Below are 21,852 nucleotides of genomic sequence, written 5' to 3'. Positions count from 1 at the left end.
GAGTAGCCCCCTGACTACCATGCAGGAAATTTTCAGCATTTTTCTAAAGCTGAGGTCATGTGCTCTGCACTTAGTTTCTAGTTTGGAATGTTCAATACAGGATATAGGGCATCCTACATTATCTTAGAGAAAGCCACCAACATGCTGTAAATCAAATCACACATAACCACAACCATTTTAATATCACTGGACAGTAGAAGCTACAACATGCATGATGTCAAGTTCAGCATTAGCTTGGGGTTTTAGAAGGCTTGCCAGTAGGTGAGCAACCTCTGAAAGAACACAAGGAGGAGGATAACAATTAACGAGTGAAGTAAGAGACAAACAAGTACTTAACAAAGCGTTTTCTGAAAGAGGAAATTAATATATTAAAGCCCAATTCTTGTTTCCAAATTAAAGAGTTTAAATATTCAGATTTCCTGACCAGAACTTAATTCAGATAGCAAAACCAGATTTTCACCTACTTATGAAATTGCCCAGCTCTGTCTTCGTTGTCTGCATACAAAAACATTTTTAAAGCATAATTCTCCACATGAGCAGAACCAACAATTTCCTGAGTAATTGCTTCATTATCACCAAACTGTTTCTTCATCTGTAAAAAATGAAAAAAAAAATAAAATAATACAAAACTTGTAGACCCTAAGAGTTCCATAATCTAATTCAGACACAAGGAACTGATGATTTACACAAATCCAAGGTCAATTTTAAAAAGAAACAGTATAAACTTTATACCAATCTCCAGCTTCTAACACAACAAATGCTAAAAGCAGCACACTAAAGAGAAAACACATTCTTTTGGAGGGAGAGAAGGGAAGCCTCCAGGGAGACCTAATAGCAGCCTTCCAGTACCTGAAGGGGGACTACAAGGCTGGAGTTTAGTTGGCTGGTTTACAAAGGCCTGTAGTGATAGAATGAGGGTCAGTGGTTTTAAATTAGAGAAGAGCAGATTTAAGTTGGACATTAGGAGGAAGTTCTTTACCAGGAGGGCAGTGGAACACTGGAACAGTGGGCTGTACTTGAGGGCCTATCCTTGGAGATAATCAAGGTCAGGCTCAACAGGGCTCTGGTCAACCTGATCTAATGGAGGACACCCCTGCTCACTGCAGGGGGGTTGGACTAGATGACCTTTGGAGGTCCCTTTTAACCAAAACCATTCCAGGATTCTATGATTATGAGTAAGTAAGTAGCTCTGAATACCATCTTCAAACACAAAATACTTTAAAAACCCCAAACAAACTGTTAAAACACCCCACAACTACAATATTATGAAGGAGCAGCTACAGATATTTTTCCCTTTACTATCTGTGGTGGTTTTAGGCTATGCCTTTAAAATTCTGTTACAGATTTTGAGTGGAGAGGTAGAAAAATATAAGTAAATCACTATTGGGTGCAAAAAGGAAAAGTAAAGATAATTCTAAACAGTTTCATTGGCGAAAATATCTGTTATAAGACCAGCTGTACCAAAACTATTCTCTCTCTTTTCTGATCTCTGCTTGCTTTGCTCAAGAGATATTACTCTGCTTTTCGGCTGACCTTGGCTGCGTCATTTTGTTGAAGTCTAACCACTGCTTTCTCTCCTCTCCTTTTCTCACTTTGGGACAGGGGATGGTGGGGGGGGAAGTGGAACAGCTTCCCTGGTCCCTTTGACCAGGGGGAGTTTTGTGTTGTTTGCTAATTGTAAACATTGGTACAATATTGCACATACTGTATATTTTGTACATATTCGTTGCATTCCATTGTAGAGTGTAGTTTTGCTTGTGAATACAACTTCCATTTGCTTCCAACTGAGCTGGTCTGGCAAAGTTAATGTTAGGGGGGAATTTCAACCCACCACGCTATCTGAAAGACCAGGCACCCTGAAGCCTGTGTCAGGATTCAACTGATCAAGCAATGCATGCTTTACAAAGTACTGTAGGCGAGAGTGATTATTTATCTTTTCTCTTCGAAGGTTATTTCACTGCAGTTCATTACACCTTTCAAAGCATCTGAGCTCTACCTTGACCTGTCTAGTGCCCTATGGATTTACTGGAATGTTCAGTGTAAGCAGTGTACTGCAACTCAAAGACCTCTTTTCAAAGATGTTAGAGTACAAGAATCCTCAAGTTTCCTAAGAAAAGTCAGGAAAGCAAATAACCCTCTAACAGTTACAACAGGTGGATTTACAGCTTCTGAATAGGCTTACTGTTTGCACATAAGGAAATCTCAGGTTATCCTTAGAGAACAAAAACAGGAACACTGCATGATACTGACTTGCAGCCTGTATTTTGCCAAAAAGATTTAAAAACAATCCCTGCTCAGCAGTTATTTTTCACTGTGCATGCGAAGAAAGCTTAAATCATGAAGGCTGCATTTCCATATTTTTTAGACTGCTGCCAATTTTTTTAGTACATATAATGCTGCCAGCAAACTTACTTGATTTCGGTAATGAAAATACAAACTTTCCAAACAGAACTTTAAATTTGAAGACTTGTGAAACTCATACTTTACATGGTTTTCAAAAAAGTGTTTGGTTTAAAAAGTGTAATTGTTTTTCTTGTTTGTGTATCACAATTTGTAAGTTGCAAGATCTAACTGACATGAAATTGAATTTGAGGAAGAAAATTATTTGTTTACAGATGTATCTGTCACCAGCTTATATATACATACACACACCTTGCACTCATAAAAGTAAGTTACTAGTATACTTGATCTGATGTTTGATGGAGATGGTTTCAAATGCACAAATGACAGCTATATACTACAGTTAACCAAGTTGTTTATTTTTTGAAATTGCCCTTCAAACAATCTGTGACTGAGTACAGCAGCACTGGTGTCTTAAATGGTTCATAATTTGAACCTAAAATCGAGCTAATTTGGTTTAATTTTACTAAAACCATTTAAATTAATATAGCTAGCTATAGAAAAAGCAAAACAACACAATCATATGTCAAAATACTTCTGACATAAACATGTATTCTGGATACAAAGATCGCTGTATTTAATTAATTCAGATATTTGGAATATTATTTTTATTGTAAAGAACATTATCTGGTAATTTCTGGATATATCTACACCATTTTATTCTTTGCTACTATAAAGTTCAGGACTGTTTCTAAACTCGTCTAAAACTCTACAACAACCAGCTAAGGCAACACCCAGAAAGCTGAAATAAACTTTTAGGACAGACCTGTAGCACTCCTTTGTGCCCCCTGCAGGTTTACGACTGACTGAAAATGGCTGCTATTCCACCACTGCAGGGGTTCAAGTTGTCAGGGTATCCAAACCTCTCAGCCTCCAAAACGCTGTATTAGATCTACTTAGAGGTGCTCTCTCTTCCTGCATTGTCTACCCAAAAGGGACTTCAATACCTGAGCGTCACCTGTCACACAGACAATCTTACCCACAACTGAAAGATGAAACCATGGGGTTTTGCTGCTTTTCTAAGTCTTCCCAAACTTGAAATAAAAGGGGTAACCAAACACTGCAGACAGATTAGTTGCTGCAGTACCACAAAGGATATAACAGATTTTAACAATCCTTATGAAATGAAGAGTAAAATCTTTTGAATTTTAATTGCATCTCTCCTCTTTTGAATGTGACCATTAAAGATGTCAAAAGTTAATGAAATAACACATTAAGAATCCACTGTACACTGGGCTTTCCATTACTCAAAAATCAAAGATAAAACTAAAAAAATCAAAGCAGCACATGGTATGAAAAAAGGACAAATGGTTCATGTTCCTTTTTTTTGTTTTTCTCTGAAGAACTGAAAGCTGTTCCACTAGTTTTAGACAAACTCTCCAAGCATTCCTATGGCTAGTTTTTGGATGGAATCATTAATACTGAACAATAAAAGAAAGAACCACTGCTTCATTCTTAAATGTTACTTTCTGCTTCCTTTGAGACTACTGAAACTACAGCATATAAACAAACAGCTCCTGGAACTTAAGCTGCCTTTACTTTTCTTTGTTTAACTCCATTCTATTTAAGGTTGCTTGTGTTTTTAATACTATCAGGTCCACTCAAAAGAGTGTAGCACAGGTTATCCCTTACCCATATAGATAAGATTGTGATTACAAAATTAAATAAATCCATACTGTAAGATCTCAAACCTCAAAGAGAGGATACAATTAAAAATAACTTTATCTATTAGAGAATGTTCTAAAAAACTCCATGGGTACAACAGTTTCGGTAAAACATTTCAAATGCATCCAAGGACTAGGGTAGCCAGTCCTACAGCAGTGAAAACAACTCTCAAAGACTTGAAGGAATCACAGATAAATCGAGAATAAGTCTTACAGAGCATGTGTATTTATTTCATAATGCATTATGATTTCTCATGAGAAAATAAACTATCATAATTTATGCTGTCTGAACAAAATTTCAAGGCAAATGTCTGCTGAATAAAATTTCAAGTCATTTCTGTGCATGCATACCTATATATAAACATAGATATAGCTTTATCTCCTGTCAATTCTTCTGCCAATTCATCACATACAAATTAAAGTCATACAGTGCCTGCGCACAAACAGTTGCATCAATTACTGGCGACAGAGAAAAGATAGTACTTACAGAAGTTTAACATTAAAGTAACATTTTAGTAAGTAAAACAACTCATTTTAGACAGCAATAAATTCTACTTACAGCTTCCAACTGATCCATAAGCTTGGATAAAAATTTACGGCATTCTGGGGTTTTGCTGTCAATCTTCATCCCTGTTTGCATAGCATACAAACGACCTTTAAAGGAGACAAACACACAGGAAAAAAACCCTTATGTTATTATCTAAGCCAAAACCATAAGCAAACAAAGCAACACCCCCCCAATACATCTGAAAGTCAAATTGATCTTGTGATTTAACAATGTAATATTGCAGTCCTAGAGAGATGACAACAAAATCTATGTATGTTCAGTCTTACAGAGATACAAGCAGACATTTTTCTAAAATTTATGCTTTATTTTTCTCAATGAGTATTCCTGCTTATTTCAGAATGATGCTTGTATCACTATTGTGCAATATTAAGTGCTTCCATAAATTATCACTGCCCTCCAATGTCCTTTCTCCTACAAGACACACAGTTCTGCAAGCTTCGCTGCTTTACCATCTCTCATTCCAAGCATCCCTTCATACACTAGAGAGCCTTTTTCCTTCAAATTATCTTAGTAAATGCGAGTGTAACACTTGTTTTTAAACTGCACTTACTCTGACATTTCCTGCAGGAGAAACCATTATATGCTCTAAGGCATGTCTAACTTCCATCTATTAGTTTGTCTAAGAAAATTAGATTTCTCTACAAAATTTACCTAGGTTCTGCTCATGAGAATCATACTTCAACTAATTTTTCTGGATTTTAAAGGTAGCATTTCACCTTTCATATACAATTAGTTATTCACACTAGACCAAGTTTACATTCCTTATATGGGACAGCAAAACAGTTGAAATTTGAATGCTAAAGCTGTTGGGTTGCTCAATTGTTTAAAGACCCCAAACCTAATAAAGTACCTGTGCCTTTCAATGCCTCTTCTAAATTTACAATTACTAAAGCAACTAAGCACCTTTGGATTCAAGTTTTCAGTAAAGAACCAAGTAAAAGCCTACTCTGAGTGAAACTTCAGGCATGAAAAATTGACCATAACAAACAAAGGATGGTAATTTTAATAAGAATCACTGTGTAGTTTCTATGCTATGTAGGTTTCATCAAGTAACACCAATATTAAAATAATTACTGATAAGGTGGGCTTTTAGGCCTACCTTACTTATCTTTAGGATGCTGACATGCCTGGATTAATAACTATGAAACTAGCACATGCAAAGTTGAAATTACATTTCAAAGACAGACAAACAAAAGATACATACAGAGATCTGTATCTAGGGCACTCAAATTAGTTTAAGTCTACCGCTGATTAAAATATCATGATCACGTGCTAAAGAGTTAACTCACTGTAAGAATCCACCTCAAGTCCTATGCTCTCCCCTGGGGCTCCCAGCCTAAGAAAGACATGGAACTGCTTGAGCAGGTCCAGAGGAAGACCATGAAAGTCACTGGGGGCTGAAACACCTCTCATGTCAAGAAAGGCTGAGTTTGGGTTGTTCAGCCTGGGAAAGAGAAGGCTCCAGGAAGATCTTATAGCACCTTTCTAGTACTTAACAGAAGCCTGTAAGAAAGATGAAGAAGAACTCTTTATAAGGAGCATAGTGCTAGGTCAAGAGGAAACGATTCCAAACTGAGGGCAGGTTTAGATTAGGTATTAGGAAGATACTCTTTACTGTGAAGGTGAGACACTGAAACAGGTTGTTCAGAGACGCTGTGGATGCCCTCTCCTTCAAAGTGTTCAAGGCCAGGTTGGATAGGGCTCTGAGCAATCTAGTCTGGTGGAAGAGGACTTCGTATTCGATGATCTTTAAGGGCTTTTTCAACCCAAACCATTCTATGATTAATGCTTACAGTCTTCAACTAACTGCTTTTTAAGTAAATAATTCATTGTAAGCTTCCCTGAAGCTTACATGGCATGTTTTAATAATGTAAGTTCATGGTATGAATTAATAATGTAAAACTTATGAATTAACATATAATGGATGCTAGACCTATTAGTCATCTAGAACAGTTATTTCTTTCTGACCTATGCAAATATCAGGTATTTTCAGAGGAAAAGCAATTAGACTGATATAAGCCAGGGCAACAGAAAATTCAGAATACCCTTGGTCACTACTGGATACAGATTTATCTTATTCACTGAGATATGCATCATCCTATCTCTTCCATAATTCATTTACTTGAACTCTATTTCCATATAAATAGAAATATTGCAATCTGTTTTTTTTTCCCCTTGACAATCAATTTAATCATTAGAAAATCATTATTTGTAACTGTTACTCTTCTGTTACCTATACGTAACTTTTTTTCACACTCATTGCAGAGATGTTAATTCGAACACCAAAAGCAAGATAACCGGTATTTTGTTCCTTCAATAATATCCAAAGGGGTGTATTTACAGGACTGTGAAGTCTGTATGCCCTGTAGGCAGCCTGAAAAAAGCCAACCCTTTCCCATCTTAGCATTTCAGAGACCGAGGAAGAACTGAAGACTCCTTCAAGCACTCCAATGGACAAATGCAGGATAGTGACTCTTAAACACACTGAGAACACAGGTCAAAGAACAATACTTACAGGAAACAAATATTTGTTTCTTGTCTATATATACAGTTATACTACAGATGCTGTCAAGCAATATTGCATACCAACCCCACTTTCCTGCTAACAGAAGATTCTGAGGCCAAAGTGTCCAAGAGTCCTCGCCTCATTCAAGATCAAAGGACTATTATGCAAAGAGTACACACACTGTTAAGAGAACATGAAGGTGCTCTACCACACAACACATTATACAAGACAGTTACCATATCAAGCCATCAAATCCCCATCTGTATTAATGTGTACATAAATGGGAAAGATTTCCTGCAAGATTGTATCAACTGGTAAAAGGTCAAAGCACACATAGGTTACCCTAACTGCTGCAATCTTTAAGCACTTTCAAAGCTCAGAACTTTTACACACATGCTTCTTCATATACAGTATTACATTTGAAAGGAGAACTCCATCACAACATTGGCCCAGAGGCAGGCTGCTGCTGAGGCACTCATTTAGGTAAGGGCAAAAGCTGTTCCTTCTTTCTCAAGTAAGTGGTGAGTGAGTATGATGTTTGTGAAGACGACTACCGAAAGAGCATCACTACCGAGCAGCATTCAGTACCAAAATGGAGTCTTGACTCAAATGCTGTTGATAAAACAAGCTGATTGTAATGAAGTATGAGGCAACTCACAGGTCACAAAATGCAAACCCTTTCAGACCAGTCAAAAGCTCCTGGAGCACCAGGTTCAGTCGATGAATTGAAGGTAACAGCAGGAAGGTATACTCTCCACAGGTTGAAACTCATCAGTGGCAAACAATGCATTAAGTATGTTTAAGCACATTTATTGCTTTCCTCAGCACTGCTCTCATCAAAAGTAGGGCTTAAGGATGGAAAACCTCTATCAACATTTCAGTAATGGCACAAATGTGCCCAGCTCCTGAAAATTAGGCAGGAAAAGGATGTGATAGATTTCCTTTACTAGATCAAAGCATATCTTTCAGTTACTATTATGTATCACTTGCCACAAGTAATATTTGTGTGATAAACTACACACATACAGCAGTGTGCGTGCACAGCAGTACTACATACAGCAGTAATGAGTAAAACATAATTTTCCTATGTTAAGATCATCAGTGAATTTTTGAACTGGCAATTAACATTCACGCACAATATTTATGTTGACAGGTAATCTCAGTAGCCAAGAACTCAAAAGAGGTCAAAAGTTTACCACTTCCCACATTGCTCCTAAGAAAGCCAAACATTAAATTATTTCAGTGTTGTCCCTTCCATGTATCTGAAAGAACAGTGATTATTTAAATGTCTTTAAATACAGCTGTTCTGCTTCCACTGCAGAAGCAGTGCTTGCTTGCTTGCTAAGTCACAAAAATTTTGCTTTAATCCAAGTGGTTACATTTCTAACAACCAGAATCACAGAATGATAGCTGTTGGAAGCGACCTCCAGAGATCAGTCCAGTCCAGAACAAATTCACTGAAGAGTAGGTTGCACAGGACAGCATCAAGGGAGGCTTTGAGTAACTCCAGAGACGGAAACTCCCATCACCTCTCTGGGCAGCCTGTTCCAGAGCTCCATTATCCTCAACGTAAAGAAATTCCTCCTCAAGTTTTGATGGAACTTCCTATGTTCAAGTATGTGCCCTCTACCTCTTGTCCTGTAACTGGACACCACCAAAAAAAAGATGGGCCCCATCCTCCTGATACCCACCCTTTAAGTATTTATGAACACTGATAAAATTCCCCCTCAGTCTTCTCTTCTTTGGGCTCAAAAGTTCGAAGTCCCTCAGCCTTTCTTCATAAGCCAGACATTAATCTCCTGGATGTTAAGGTCACCATAGAGAGAAATCGTCAGCAGTCTGTATTACAATTGCTTTATTTCACCTTTTCAAAACACCACACTTGAGATGCCACTTTTACATCAAAACTGTATCAGTTTACTCTTTGGAACTTCTCTCCAGACATTGAAGAGTATTTAAAGTGCAAAGTTAAACTAGATAAACAACACTAGTTACTATACACTAGTTAAAGTGTAAAGTTAAACTAGATTTACAGGAGCAATTTGCTTGTAATTTCTGATTATACTTTTCCTCTGTCAAGTGTCATGCTGATGAAAATTCTGATATAAAAACATAACAAGCATACATTGTAGCTGCAAAAGTTTTCAAACTTTTAAAGCCTAAACAAAGTGTTTGAAGAATGTAAAGAATCCTGAAAGTAAGTGACCTGTAATTCTCATCTCTCATCACTATTTAAGATTTGGAATATAAGGAAACAAATAAATGGATAAAATTATTGGTTCTTTTTGAAGCTTGTTATATGCATTTGGCTTCATAACAGATACTCAGTAGGTTTTTTCCCCCCTTTATCCAATTCAAATAGTAAAAACCCCATAATTTTTGCATGGTCAACAACAGTAGTGTATGCATAAAGCAAAGCACTAAGAAAGTAAAGAGGCTACTTAGAACTAATGTCTAGATATTAATTCATATTTTAATTAGACCTAAAGTCACTTGTATCTTCTATGCACAAGGACAGAACTGTATTGCCAATTATTAACTAAAACAGGATTTGCTCTCAGTTTGCAGACAGGACATTTATCTTTAAATTCATAAAGACTTGGCAAGTAATCCTTCTCAGAAAAATGTTTTGCCAAGACAACTACAAAATTTATGTCTTGATTTGTTACCCTTCATCTTTGTTCAGCAAATAGTGTGGGTGTGCTGGATGGAATTATACAGTGAGCCTTACACAAACTCCTCAGCTTTTATGTATGTCACGTATTACCACGTTATTTTTCCTTTGCTAATATGCAGCACAATTCCAGAGTATTTTGTCTTTAGTACATGCCAGGCATTCATTCCTAATGCACGTTAAGTTATTCCAGATTTATGTTTGGGTAACAACTGAAATTCCCCTCACTCCCATTTTAAACTAACTCTGTGCCAAGTAAAAATACTGGAGAATAGAAGTTCCAGCCAGTAAGCATGCACAATAGGTTGATTCTATCTTCTAAATTCTGTCCTACTATCCATCTTTATTTTTCCTGGTCTAACAGGATCAAAGGATTACAGTTCTTTTCCACCATGAATAGTTAATTAACTAGGATAGAAAAAAAATAATTAGGAACTGGAATATTTTTGACATTTTATAGCAACAAACTGACATTAAATAGTAGAAAAAACATTGTCATAAACTTTAGCCTTATTTTGGCTCTGATTAGAGATGAAAACTTTTCCAGGCCATAATTTATTACTCATTCATATCCTACACCTTCCTCTTCCCTTTGTAAAACCACTGGCAGAAAAGTGTTTGCTAGCTGCTTGGTACAGGAAGACACCAGCTGGAATACAAATGTGGGAAGCAAGGGACAAAACAGTATTAAACTGGACTGTACTCAAAGTATTGCAAATGTGTTTTTATGCATCTGCAAAAGTTAGTTTTTCTTTCATGACCATTAATGTAATTTCTACATGCAGATCATAAATACACAGTATTTCTACACTGCTAAGTCAAACTTCTCTGAATTCAAAGACTTTTAAAAATAGATTTAATAGCACTGACAAACAGACTTTGAAGAGCCTTATACCTCCTCTTCATTCTATGATGCTAAAGGAAACTGGCATAAGAAAATGTAAATATTAGGCTGGCAGCATCAACTCAATCTGAAACATTCCAGAGAAAACAAATTACTTTAAAATATTTGTTTTCAAGTAGAATTAGTTCAAGAAGAAATGCAAGGGGAAAAAAATTAAAAACCAACACAAAATTCTGAGGAAGAAAGACCACACAGATTTAATTAAGGAACTCAGATTAAATAATAACAATTAAAAAATTATATATATTACACTCCCCTTTCACCTCAAGATTCTTCTATACTATTCTAAATCCTAGAGGAAAATGGATTGATAACAGTGTATCACAAACTTTGTCAAGTCAATACTACCTCAAGCATTGCTTGTGTACTTTCACAGTAACTGTATTTCCCAAGCTCTGAGTCAAGCCATAAACTTTATTTTTGGTCTCTCCTTTTCATAATACATTTCAGAAGTATTACCATGCTTGTTTCATGGCTACCTCATTAAACTTGAAAGTAAAAAGCCACTCACAATTAACAGGTGAGCATTTCTGTTAAGATCCAAATTATTTTTATACAACAGTTTGCCAACTGTGTTGGGGGTGGGGGGAAGTGTTTATTTTCTCTCCTTGATCCCACAAACCCAGAAATGTCAATGCAATAATAAGATCCTTCAGAAGGATTTCCCTGATGCTTTACTATCTCAAGAATCTGAGAACTGTAGAAGATTCTCTTCATACCTTTTTTACACAGATCAAGTCTGCTAATCTTACATGAACATTTCTGACATGTGGTAGACTGTAAAGGAAAAATCATCACAGACCTGCTTTTTGGAAGTTACCAGAGTCATAACTTTTCACATTGCACTCACCGGATATACAACACTCTGGTGTGTTCAAATGCTGTATCGCAAAACATCAATGCTTTACTGGCAACCCACTGGCATTCTCTCAACACTTTTGAATTAGAACACCAAAAGCCAGTAAGTATAAAAGCATAAAATGAAACAAGTGCTACTAAGGAATATCTTGCTTTAAACACTAAACCAGAAGTTTTCTGAAGAGAGCTACCTCTCACACCTTGCAATTTTTCAAAATTAACTTCCACGTCAATTACAGAAATGTTTTAATTATCACCAAGGTCAGAGATTTTTTTATCAAAGCCTGCCTCCTTGTGTTTGCAGAGTAACATCTCAAAGTACTCAGATTCATGTCAGCTTCTAGCAGAAAAAAGGCAATCAATATTAGCATCCTTTGCTGTTATTCCCTTATAGCTTATACTGTATCAGCTGACCTGTACTGAACCTGAGATAGCTATGTACTCAATGACAATGATCAATAAAGCAATATGAAACCTGAGGAAAAGGTGATCATACAGGGAGGTATGCATTTTAAAAGAAGGTGGTAGATGTGGTAGATTAACACACTACTGAACTTACATACAACATAAAGTGCTTAATCTCTTTAAAATGAGAATTATTTTATGAGATCACATCCTGTACAACTTAAAAAATGAACATTTCTCTACGGTCTAAGTGGATACAAGTTTTAAACCCAAATAGATTTATGGTACAGTAAGGAAGCAAATATATTTGTATTGCTTCAATCATGTTCATCCGCTAAGTAGTAAGTAAAATGCACATAAACCAAAACCTCGCAAACCTACATTCATACTGAAAACTACTGTGCCATGGAAACATTAATATTGGGACCAAAACTTTTTTCTAGGAATGAACCATTTATAAATACCTTATTCTTTTCTTTGGACTGATAGTTATATTCATCACACGACCAAAATTCACCTTCCCCTCACACAGTGGCTTGTAATGGAACATGCCGCGCTATCCATCACATGGCATTTCATGGCAGGGTCCCCTTGGCTGACTGCTTCACACCAGCCTCCTGGGCCCAAGACAGGTGTGGTGCCAGGAGCATCCCTGCAGAGGCGGCTGGTAGAGGAATACCAGCATGGAGAACACCAGATGCTCCAGAACACACCAAGCCTTCCTTGCACTGTTCCTTCCACATGACACATTACAGCAAATACATTTTAGAGGCTCAACAAAGAGGTGTTCACTTTTTTAGTTCAGTGAAGAAAAAAATCCACATATAAACTGTGTCACTTTTGAAACATTACCTGGAAAGCAACCTGAACGTTTTTTGTATCCCCAGACTTACATGTAAAAAACTACCACTTTAGGAAAGCTTTTAGAACCCATAGCATGCTAGAAGTATACAGTAGCAATATTAATAATTCATACTTCAGGATTTCACCTAATTATTTTAAATCCACAGCATTAAAAATGAATGGTTCATAAATCTTATTTTGGCTTCAAAGCCAGAATTAAAATAACAAAAACATATAATCATATGGAACGGGAGTTCTGTATTTTAGCCAACTCAGAAAACTCATTCATCATGGGAGGAAATGTGTCATCAGTGAAAATTAATTCTTGTCCTTTGTGAATTTAAAAGAACAAAGGATTCAAGCAAGATCTGTCACTGCTTTTTACTTTATGGAATAATGTAAAGAAAAATACATGTCCAGAATATAGCCTTCACTGTACTCAATAATGAATCAGATGTGCTGAAATAGTCAAATGAAAAAAATAAGACATGTGTATTTTCAGGCTTAGGACAATGCAATGGACTTTACAGAAATCTAATTGTTCTACATACTTGTTTTATTTTCCTGTACACTACGAGTTAAATTAAGTTTCAGGAAAGGAGAGAAAAATAAAGGTCAGTCACCAAAACATTTATGTTTTAAAATAAAAACAGACTTGTATTTTGTTAGCTACACTAAATGCTACTATTTTTTATTGTACAGCCTGAGTGTTATATCTGATTAAAAACTCAAATGAAGAAAAAAAAACAAAAACAAAACAAACAACAGAGCAACCTGACCTAGCTGGTGCTAGGTCCCACAAAGACCAAGTACTATTGAGGATATCTTGTGTTCTAATATGTGTCTATCTCACTTCTCCGGTGTCACTTTCCCACATTAGCACACTATTACTCTGTAACAAGTAAAAATGAAAATTATTCTTCAGACTCTGAACTGACAGGTTTTTTTTCTGAGCTTTCTGAAGCTTGCATTTCATGAGTTCATCCTTCTGAAGGCTGCTGTACAAATAAAACTAGTGGTTCTACCTCTATTTTTTATTAAACTCTATTTAACCCCCTAAATGACCTTCTTGTATCTTGACACAAAAAAAAACCCCTAAACAACATAAACACACATTTCTGGTGATCTGCTAGTTTTAGAAATTTTTCCAAGTGTGATGATTAACTGTGACAGGAATTTAAGACTACTAAGAAGATTAATTAACTTAATTTCACAGTATCATAGTATCAGTCAGGGTTGGAAGGGACCACAAGCATCATCTAGTTCCAACCCACCTGCCATGGGCAGGGACACCCCACACTAGATCAGGCTGGCCAGAGCCTCTATTTCTTAATTAACTATGGTAAGTCTTTTACAAAGGCTCATGGGACACCTTGGTGATCATTATCTTAGAAGTCAGAAGTTTGCTTGAAATATTTACACACTGATTTGATTTATAGTAAGACTTTGCTATGTTTATTTCAATTAAAGGAATAAAAAAAGTGCCTCCCTACTCCCCCCCTTAGAGAACACTGAGAAGACAAAGCCTCACAGTAAATAAAATTGACAGCATTAAGAGAATTAGACTCCCAAAGTGCTTGATCAGATACAGGACAGAAAGAAGGTATTTTCATCAGGAGAAAAGCTCGAGAAGACTCTAGAATGTTGGGGTTTTTGAGATATATTATTAGGATTAACCCAACACAAACATACTAGCTGACTTTATATACCAGTATACAAACACGTATGTAGGCTGCTGGCATATCAACTGACTGCAAAAAGGCTTAACGTGAAAGACAACTGGGGCTACGAGCTGAAGTAGCAAACAAGGAAGACTCTGAACACCTCGTACCGCCCCAAGAGGTGGGGCTTCCCCCAAGAGCCCCCGCTTCTCCGAACACCCCGGCACCCCGCACAACCCAAAGAGGCAGGCGGGCAGAGGAAGGGACGCCTTCCGCCCGGTGCTGCGGCTGCCGGCGAATGGGGGTAGTAGCGGCCCCCGCCGCTGGGACTAGCTGCAGGGCGGGACGCGACGTGCAGGGCCGGGCCCGGCTCGGGGACCGGTGGGGCGGGAGAGAGGCCGCCTCACTCACAGTAGTACGCCACCACTGGTTCGCGCTTGTCCAGCTCCTGCGCGGTTCGCAAATGGTGCTGGATGCTCTTGAACTGCGGCGGCAGGGGGGGAAGAGCCGTGGCCGCCATCACGCGGAAAGCAACGCGCAGCGGCAACAACTGACGGCCAACAGCGGCTCTCACTGCCGAGCTTGGAGTCGGCCGCTTCCGCTTCCGTCACGGAACGCCAGGGCGCATGCGCGCTGGGCGGGCCGTCCTCCGTGGAAGGGCGTCTGTGAAGTGTGCCCTCTGCTGGTCAGGAGAGGCGGGGTGAGAGGAGCGCCCCTGACGATGCCATAGGTTCCTGCGTGACTGCTTAGTGCTTGAAGTGCGGTAGTGTTTGAGGGGCCTTGGGGGGGCCGGGGCCTTGGGGGGGCCGGGGCTTCCCCTGGCTGAGTCAAAGGAATGGCACTCTGGGCTTAGCTCTCTGCGGTTGTGTAGCTATGGCCTACCAAGATGTTCTCTGTTCCTTTGGCATGTCAGCCTAAAGAGCCTTGCAAACCAAGAAAAACCCCTTTTCAGGTTGAAAATTTTTCCCCTTGGGCTGCCTCGAGTCTCTCCAGAGTTCCAGGAGGCCCTGGAACACTGAAGCACACCTGTGGTCCTTGGCCTCTGCCCTTCTTCCTGCTGCTGGCTGCTGGCTGCTGGAGAATCCTTGTGCTACTGTGGCCTGGCTAATAGTGCTTCATGCACTGGGCTGCTTCCCAGCAGCTGTCAGCAAGTGTGCCAGCTCTGGAAACTACATCTTGCAGGATCACCACTTCCCAGCTACCTCTTTCTCAAGGAACCTATGGGGATTTCTGGTTTTGCTTAGAAGGGATAGAAATGGCAAAATAAATTACAACTGTTGAAGCAAAGTTGTTTCAAATGGATCTCACAAATTGCAATGTCTGTCAATTTTAGTGTTTGTCATCTTCTTATTCAGACAGCATAGTCAAATGATTTTAAAATTTTCTTGTAAATGTCCCTGTTTCCCAACTTCCTCTTGGTCTTGAAATGGCTGGCTGTGAGGCAAGGGTATGTCAGTGCTTAAAGGCATAGAGATGCATGTTGGAGGTAAACATCGAGTAGGAGAGATGGCTGTATTGTCTCATTCCTGTAATAGGAGAGTGCTGGAAAGAAAAAGGAAGGGAAATAATGGCTGAACAGAAGAAAGAAAGAGAAGAAAGGCATAGAAGAAGATGTGGTTATAGGAATGGGGATGTGTATTAGGACTGTGTGGTGCAATAGAAATTGGCTGGACCAGAGCAAGCATACCTTTGATGTAAATGCAATCCTGTCACTGAGTGCATTTAGCTTGTTTCATTGAACATGATGGAGGGAACAACTGGCTCTTTGCTAAATTACATCTGAAATGGGTGGGATGTCTGGCTAGAGACAAAACTGACTGCAAATGTGTGATCTGGGGATTGCCTTGAGTACTGACTGTGAAAATGAGGTAGCTAGAGTATGGTGAAAACCAAAAAGTCAAAGAAGCACTTATAATGTGACCCTCATGTAAGCAACTGAAATACTTCCTACTGTGTTCTAGGAAACAGAACTTCATGTCAACTGTGTGATGAAATGAAATTGAATCAAACAATCCCCAAGTGTGTTATACAATTCCTTTCATAATGGCAAGAAAAAACCTTCAGGATCATCTCAAATATTTGCTAAGCATTTGAGCTAAAATCAGTGCAATGCTGAGAACCACATGCAGGCGTGTTATAAATCTCAGAGGGAGTAAGGGTGGAAGGAAGCTAATAGAAATGTAAATGAGGATAAAAGTGTTGGGAATTTGGAAGACTAGGAGAAAGAAAAATTGAGAGACACTTGAGAATACAATGAGTGCCAGGAAAACAAATGGCAAATATAGGAAACAAAAGTGTTGACAACCATAGGGAAATGTTACCTTACATGGACATAATACCTCCATCAACATGTTCCAGAATCTAATGGTGGAATCAGTCACAAAAAAACATCTGCACCAAAAGGCAATAATGCAACTTTTGTTTTTAAATGAAAACTGAAACTGAGAAATTTGACAATTTAATTTCACAAGAAATGCAGAGGGAAAAAAACAACCCCCCCAAAATCCTGTGTTCTACCTCATTTAGAAAAAGAATATGTTTTAATATGTTCCACATTTTGACCACCAAGGGAAAGAGCATGGTGGTGGGTAATCCAGCTCCTACAGCCTTCCTAGGGGTTCTCAGGCAGTCCTGTGTCAGTCCTGGCTCTGCAGAGCCCTTGATGGCAAAAGCTCTTTGAGGGGCTAAGGGTTTTGCACTCCTCTGACCGTTCTGAAGTGTTTTGAAATCTACAGAACAAGAACGAGCAATGGAAATATTAAGCACCAAGGAAAATACTGAGAAGGTTGTGATGAAGTTACTTTATTGTTATTCAACCATCTGATTAAGTGTGATTTGAGTACAGTTGGTCATGACCATACCTTGGACATGAAGAAAGTTATATGTATATATATATGCTTATTTATTTGTATTTATAAAGGATTTTTCTAACAGATTACAGGTTTAAATTGTAAATAATTTCTGATGGGTAGTGATTTATAAAACAAAAAACTAAACATGTATTAACCAAACTTAATGGCATATTATGCAAACAAGAAGTAGGCACAGTGATTTATAATGCTTGCTAATATCAATTAACTAGTTTAATGTGGCACAAATCTGATAGTGTTGACTGGGCATATATTTAATAACAACATTTAACTTGTTTCCATAGGGAAAAAAACTAAAACACAGTTTTGATGTTTTAATGTAGTGAATACTCTTGATCAGCATATTAAAAAAGCCACACATCTAGTTGTGACCCACTTTGATTTAAATGGCCCAAAATCAATCACATGCAGGACACTTAAGTCATGCAATTCCACCTATGTAATGAGGGCTACTTTTGTGCTTGAGGATTACAAGGCTCTTATAACCCAAGCTTGCTTGAAGACTGCCTAACGTATAATTGGTGCTAAAAGATTTTGTAGCAATTTTCCTAGAATTTTCCAAATATTACTGAAAGGACCCAATTACTGTCACTGGGATCTCAACTTTTTGTCCTTTTATGCTGAAGGTTGGTTTGTTGGTGGTTTGGGGTTTTTTTTCCACATAAGTTAAACTTAATTCAAGAAGCAAGGATGTTCTTCCCTTTAGTGTTACAGGCCTCAAACTGTGTTCAAAGATGCTGATCTATTCCTTTTAACTTCACTGATTCCTGGTTTACTGCTAAATAGTGATGAGTCTGAGTCTCTTGTTTCACTGAGATTCAGAACAGAAATTGTTCACTTTAGTAGGCAAAGAAAATTATGAAAGAGGAAGAGGAAGAAACCTTCCATTGTTTCCCCTAGACATTGAAGGTCTTTGAAAAACACCAAATCATTATGATTGCTCTTAATACATATTTGAGACATTTGAATGTGTCCAGAGAAGGGCAACAATGCTGGTGAGAGGCCTCAAGCACAAGCCCTACAAGGAGAGGCTGAGGGAGCTGGGATTGTTTAGCCTGGAGAAGAGGAGGCTCAGGGGAGACCTTATTGCTGTCTGCAAATACCTGAAGGGTGGTTGTAGCCAGGAGGGAGTTGGTCTCTTCTCCCAGGCAATCAGCACCAGAACAAGAGGATACAGTCTCAAGCTGCACCAGGGGAAGTTTAGGCTTGAGGTGAGGAGAAAGTTCTTCACAGAGGGAGTTGTTAGCTGTTGGAATGTGCTGCTCAGGGAGGTGGTGGAGTCACTGTCCCTGGAGGTGTTCAAGAGGGGATTGCATATGGCACTTCATGCCATGGTTTAGTCATGAGGTCTGTGGTGACAGGTTGGACTGGATGATCTTTGAGGTCTCTTCCAACCTTGGTGATTCTGTGATTCCGTGCAAGAAACTGCTTCTTTGTTTCTTTACAGCTCTCTTCGGCTGTTTTTTCGGTGGGTTTTTTTGTTTGTTTGTTTGGGTTTTGTTGTTGTTGTTGTTGTTTATCCCCCATAATTTCACTTCAACACAAGGAATGAAATCAATTCTAAATTTAATATATCTATTCATCCTCAGGAAGAAACTGTCACACATGCAAATATCTGATACCTGTATAAAGTTCGAGATTTAACTTGTGCAAATACACTTGGTACATGTAATAACTTCAGCATGCAGATTTTTTCTTCACTGTTATTCTAACAGCTTTAGTGAGAGCAATAGGAAGTTAGATGTGATACGCACAGCAAATAAAATCAGTGGGCCCAGTTTTGCAGTCACACACAAGCATAACTCTCACTGAAATCAAGGCATGATTTGGCCCAGAAAAGGCTTTTCTCCAAGAGGTTTTTCAACACTTTTGAGCCTTTTACTCATTCAAAATGTGATCCTACAAAAATATTCTACATCATAAGCCACAACACAAGAGAGTAAATCAATCCAGTCAGCACAAAGAATACCATCCTAATCTTTCACTTTTAAAAGGAGATTCACAGCTAGCAGATGATGCTATCTGGGCTGCTGCAAAGCAAACTGATATAGTATATGACACCAGAGCCTAACCAAGAGTCTCTGTCCCTGGAGTCTGGGATGCAGACTGCAACAGTAGCACTGCTTGGGATAATGTTTGAATATTTTCCAGCACCCAGAGATAATCCCTCATTACAGCTTAAAAACATAAGAACAGGTAATAAATTTGGAATAGTTTTTTCAGGAAGGGCAATAACATGATTAGCATGTGTTCAGAAAAGCTGTGAATCAAGCTGCATTTATAAATAACCTCCTTCTCACACATGGACATTCCTCTGTAGGCAAAACTATTGTATGTGGCAGGTCATGTAAATATGTTACTCTTGCAAATCTTATGCCCTCTGGTTGTAACATGAAAACAATTATAGGCATAATGCAGTAGCTGTAAATTGAAGGATGAGTGTGAGATGACTACTCTGCAGCAGTAATCATGAGTGTGGTTCTCTTTTGCAACGCTGCATAGAGGACAAGAGATATTTTTTGTTATACCTTGATATAACTGCAGGTGAACAGGGTGGTAAATAACTAGGAGTGATTGACATCACTGACTTTTTAAAATACCTAGTTTTCTACATGAGATCTCAAAAATTTCAGCAACACACAGGATCACTGTAATCACAGTAAATGTGTACATTGCAATAAGAAAAATTGTCTTTTCTAAGTGCTCTGGCACCATGCATCGTGTTATGTTAAGCTTCTTTTCAAGTGCTCCCACATCACACATGTAGATTGCATTCACTTTGAAACCAAAGAGCTGAATCTGAAGCCAGAAAGCCACAGCTTCAAGGATAATCCTTAGGAAAACAGAGAAGATGTAAAAACCAGTGTAGAACACATTTTGAAGGATATCTTCCTGTTTGATGTTCTTACATGCAGCATAAAGGTGAAAAAATGCTCCAGGTACCAGTACAATCACCAGCTGTAACGCCCAGAACACCTAAAATACAGCAGAAATGTAGCTGTCAGGTAATTTACAACTGCATTGGGACAGCTAAAATGCATACATATTAGAACACGTTGCAAGTCTGGTGTTTTTATATATATCAAATGTAGAAACAATTAGATTACAGTAAAGTTAAAAATCACTTTGATGTTTTAATTTGAAAAGTTCAGTTGGTCTCTGAAACATGGAGATTATTTTATGAAGGATAGAAAGCACAACTCCATCTTAGTCACAGATGGAAGGTTATGAGCAAGAAAATATTAATGCAAAAGTGAACTAATAATTAGACCAATCAGTTACTACTTCTTAAACAGAATGGTTATGTTTGATTTTCGCAGTGTGTTTTCTTTACATTGGACTTACAAAATAAAAAGAAGAGATAATTACCTGAGGAGTTATAGGCCTGAACTGGTTGTAACAGAAAAGATTAACCTCTCTCTTGTCTGGGTCACAACTGAAATGCAAGGCCTCATTTCCATAAACAGCAAAACCCAAAACGCCAAGGAAAAACATGCGGACCGAGCCAAAGAAAAGAGTGTGGAATTGGCCAATTACCGTTGGTGGCCTGAGCTGCAAATCACAGGGTTATTCAACAAGAAAACAAAAATGAACAGCATTATTGTTGGAGGCCCACTTGCTCTTTTTCATTATCCAAAATAGTTATTTTATTCTACTTGTTTTAGATGAGTTTGCCAATGAAGGCATCAGTAGCTTTCTAATAAAATAAAGGCTTAGAACACTATATTGTTGCGACTAATTTTATATAAACATTCATTGTCTAGCACTTGTCAGTTACTTTGTTTCAGTGCCTTTATCTGTATTCTGCTGCTGCCGAATGCGCCAGACAGAGCTGAACGCTTCAACTCAACAGTCCATTCGTTTTCTGCTGTATTGATTTACATGAGGTCAGGTGATGGCAAAACGAGGGCCGCCGTGCCATCGACAAACCTAACCATACTTATTCTCACAAATTAAAATTCAGCTTCCCCAACGGGGCTTTTCAAGTACTCAGGCAGGCCTCTTTCGGTGGGAATCACATCCCGCCCGGGGAGACCTGCTGCTGAGCGGGCTGGTGAAGGGAGACATCCAGCACCATAGTGCCCGCGGGATGGGGGCCGGTGCGGCTACATCGCAGTTTGGGGCCGCATTTCTGGCTCCCGGCTCCGACCTCAGGTCGGCCCCGCGTACTCACGCATCCCTCCGAGAAGCTCCGCATATAGTTGGGGGACATGTCTGGGGCAGGCGCCCTGCGCGGGCGGCGGCAGCGGAGCCAGCCCCGGGCCGGCTCGCTCCGCCCTTTGTCCCGGGGTGGACAGGGAGCGGGCTCAGCAACGAGGGGGCCCGCCGTCGCCGGACGGTAATCCCCGGCCAGCACCGTCAGCAGTGCCGGCAGCCGTCGCTGCGTCGCTACCGGGCGCACCCCATTCCTGCCCCGCTGCCTTACGCCCGCCTTCCACCCTCGCTTCGGTTTGCCTGCAGCACCGACCCTCACCCCAGCCCGGCCTCGGCTGCGGGGC

At 39.0% G+C, this 21,852-nt stretch overlaps 2 protein-coding genes across 3 annotated transcripts in view; both read right to left on the bottom strand.

Moving 5' to 3' along the window:
• VTA1 (vesicle trafficking 1) overlaps positions 1-15,076 on the bottom strand; it is a 40,703-nt gene extending 25,627 nt beyond the window's left edge. For both annotated transcript variants that reach the window (XM_054162662.1, XM_054162663.1), the window contains exons 1-3: positions 14,895-15,076; positions 4,624-4,718; positions 465-592 (exon numbers count right to left, since the gene is read on the bottom strand). In XM_054162662.1, coding sequence (XP_054018637.1) covers positions 465-592; positions 4,624-4,718; positions 14,895-15,003 — 332 coding nt within the window. In that variant the 5' untranslated portion in view covers positions 15,004-15,076. The remainder of the gene's footprint in view (positions 1-464; positions 593-4,623; positions 4,719-14,894) is intronic.
• Positions 15,077-19,546: 4,470 nt separating this feature from the next.
• GJE1 (gap junction protein epsilon 1) lies at positions 19,547-21,614 on the bottom strand. The gene is made up of 3 exons (XM_054162471.1): positions 21,528-21,614; positions 20,723-20,905; positions 19,547-20,329 (listed from the first exon to the last, which is right to left on the bottom strand). The coding sequence occupies exons 1-3, from the start codon at positions 21,564-21,566 to the stop codon at positions 19,934-19,936; spliced, it is 618 nt and encodes a 205-aa protein (XP_054018446.1). The 5' UTR covers positions 21,567-21,614; the 3' UTR covers positions 19,547-19,933.
• Positions 21,615-21,852: the final 238 nt, after the last annotated feature.

This window comes from Dryobates pubescens, chromosome 6, assembly GCF_014839835.1.
Source record: "Dryobates pubescens isolate bDryPub1 chromosome 6, bDryPub1.pri, whole genome shotgun sequence".
Lineage (NCBI taxonomy): Eukaryota > Metazoa > Chordata > Aves > Piciformes > Picidae > Dryobates > Dryobates pubescens.
The sequence above is the reverse complement of the archived record's forward strand: the minus strand, read 5'-3'. Positions and strand labels throughout refer to the sequence as shown.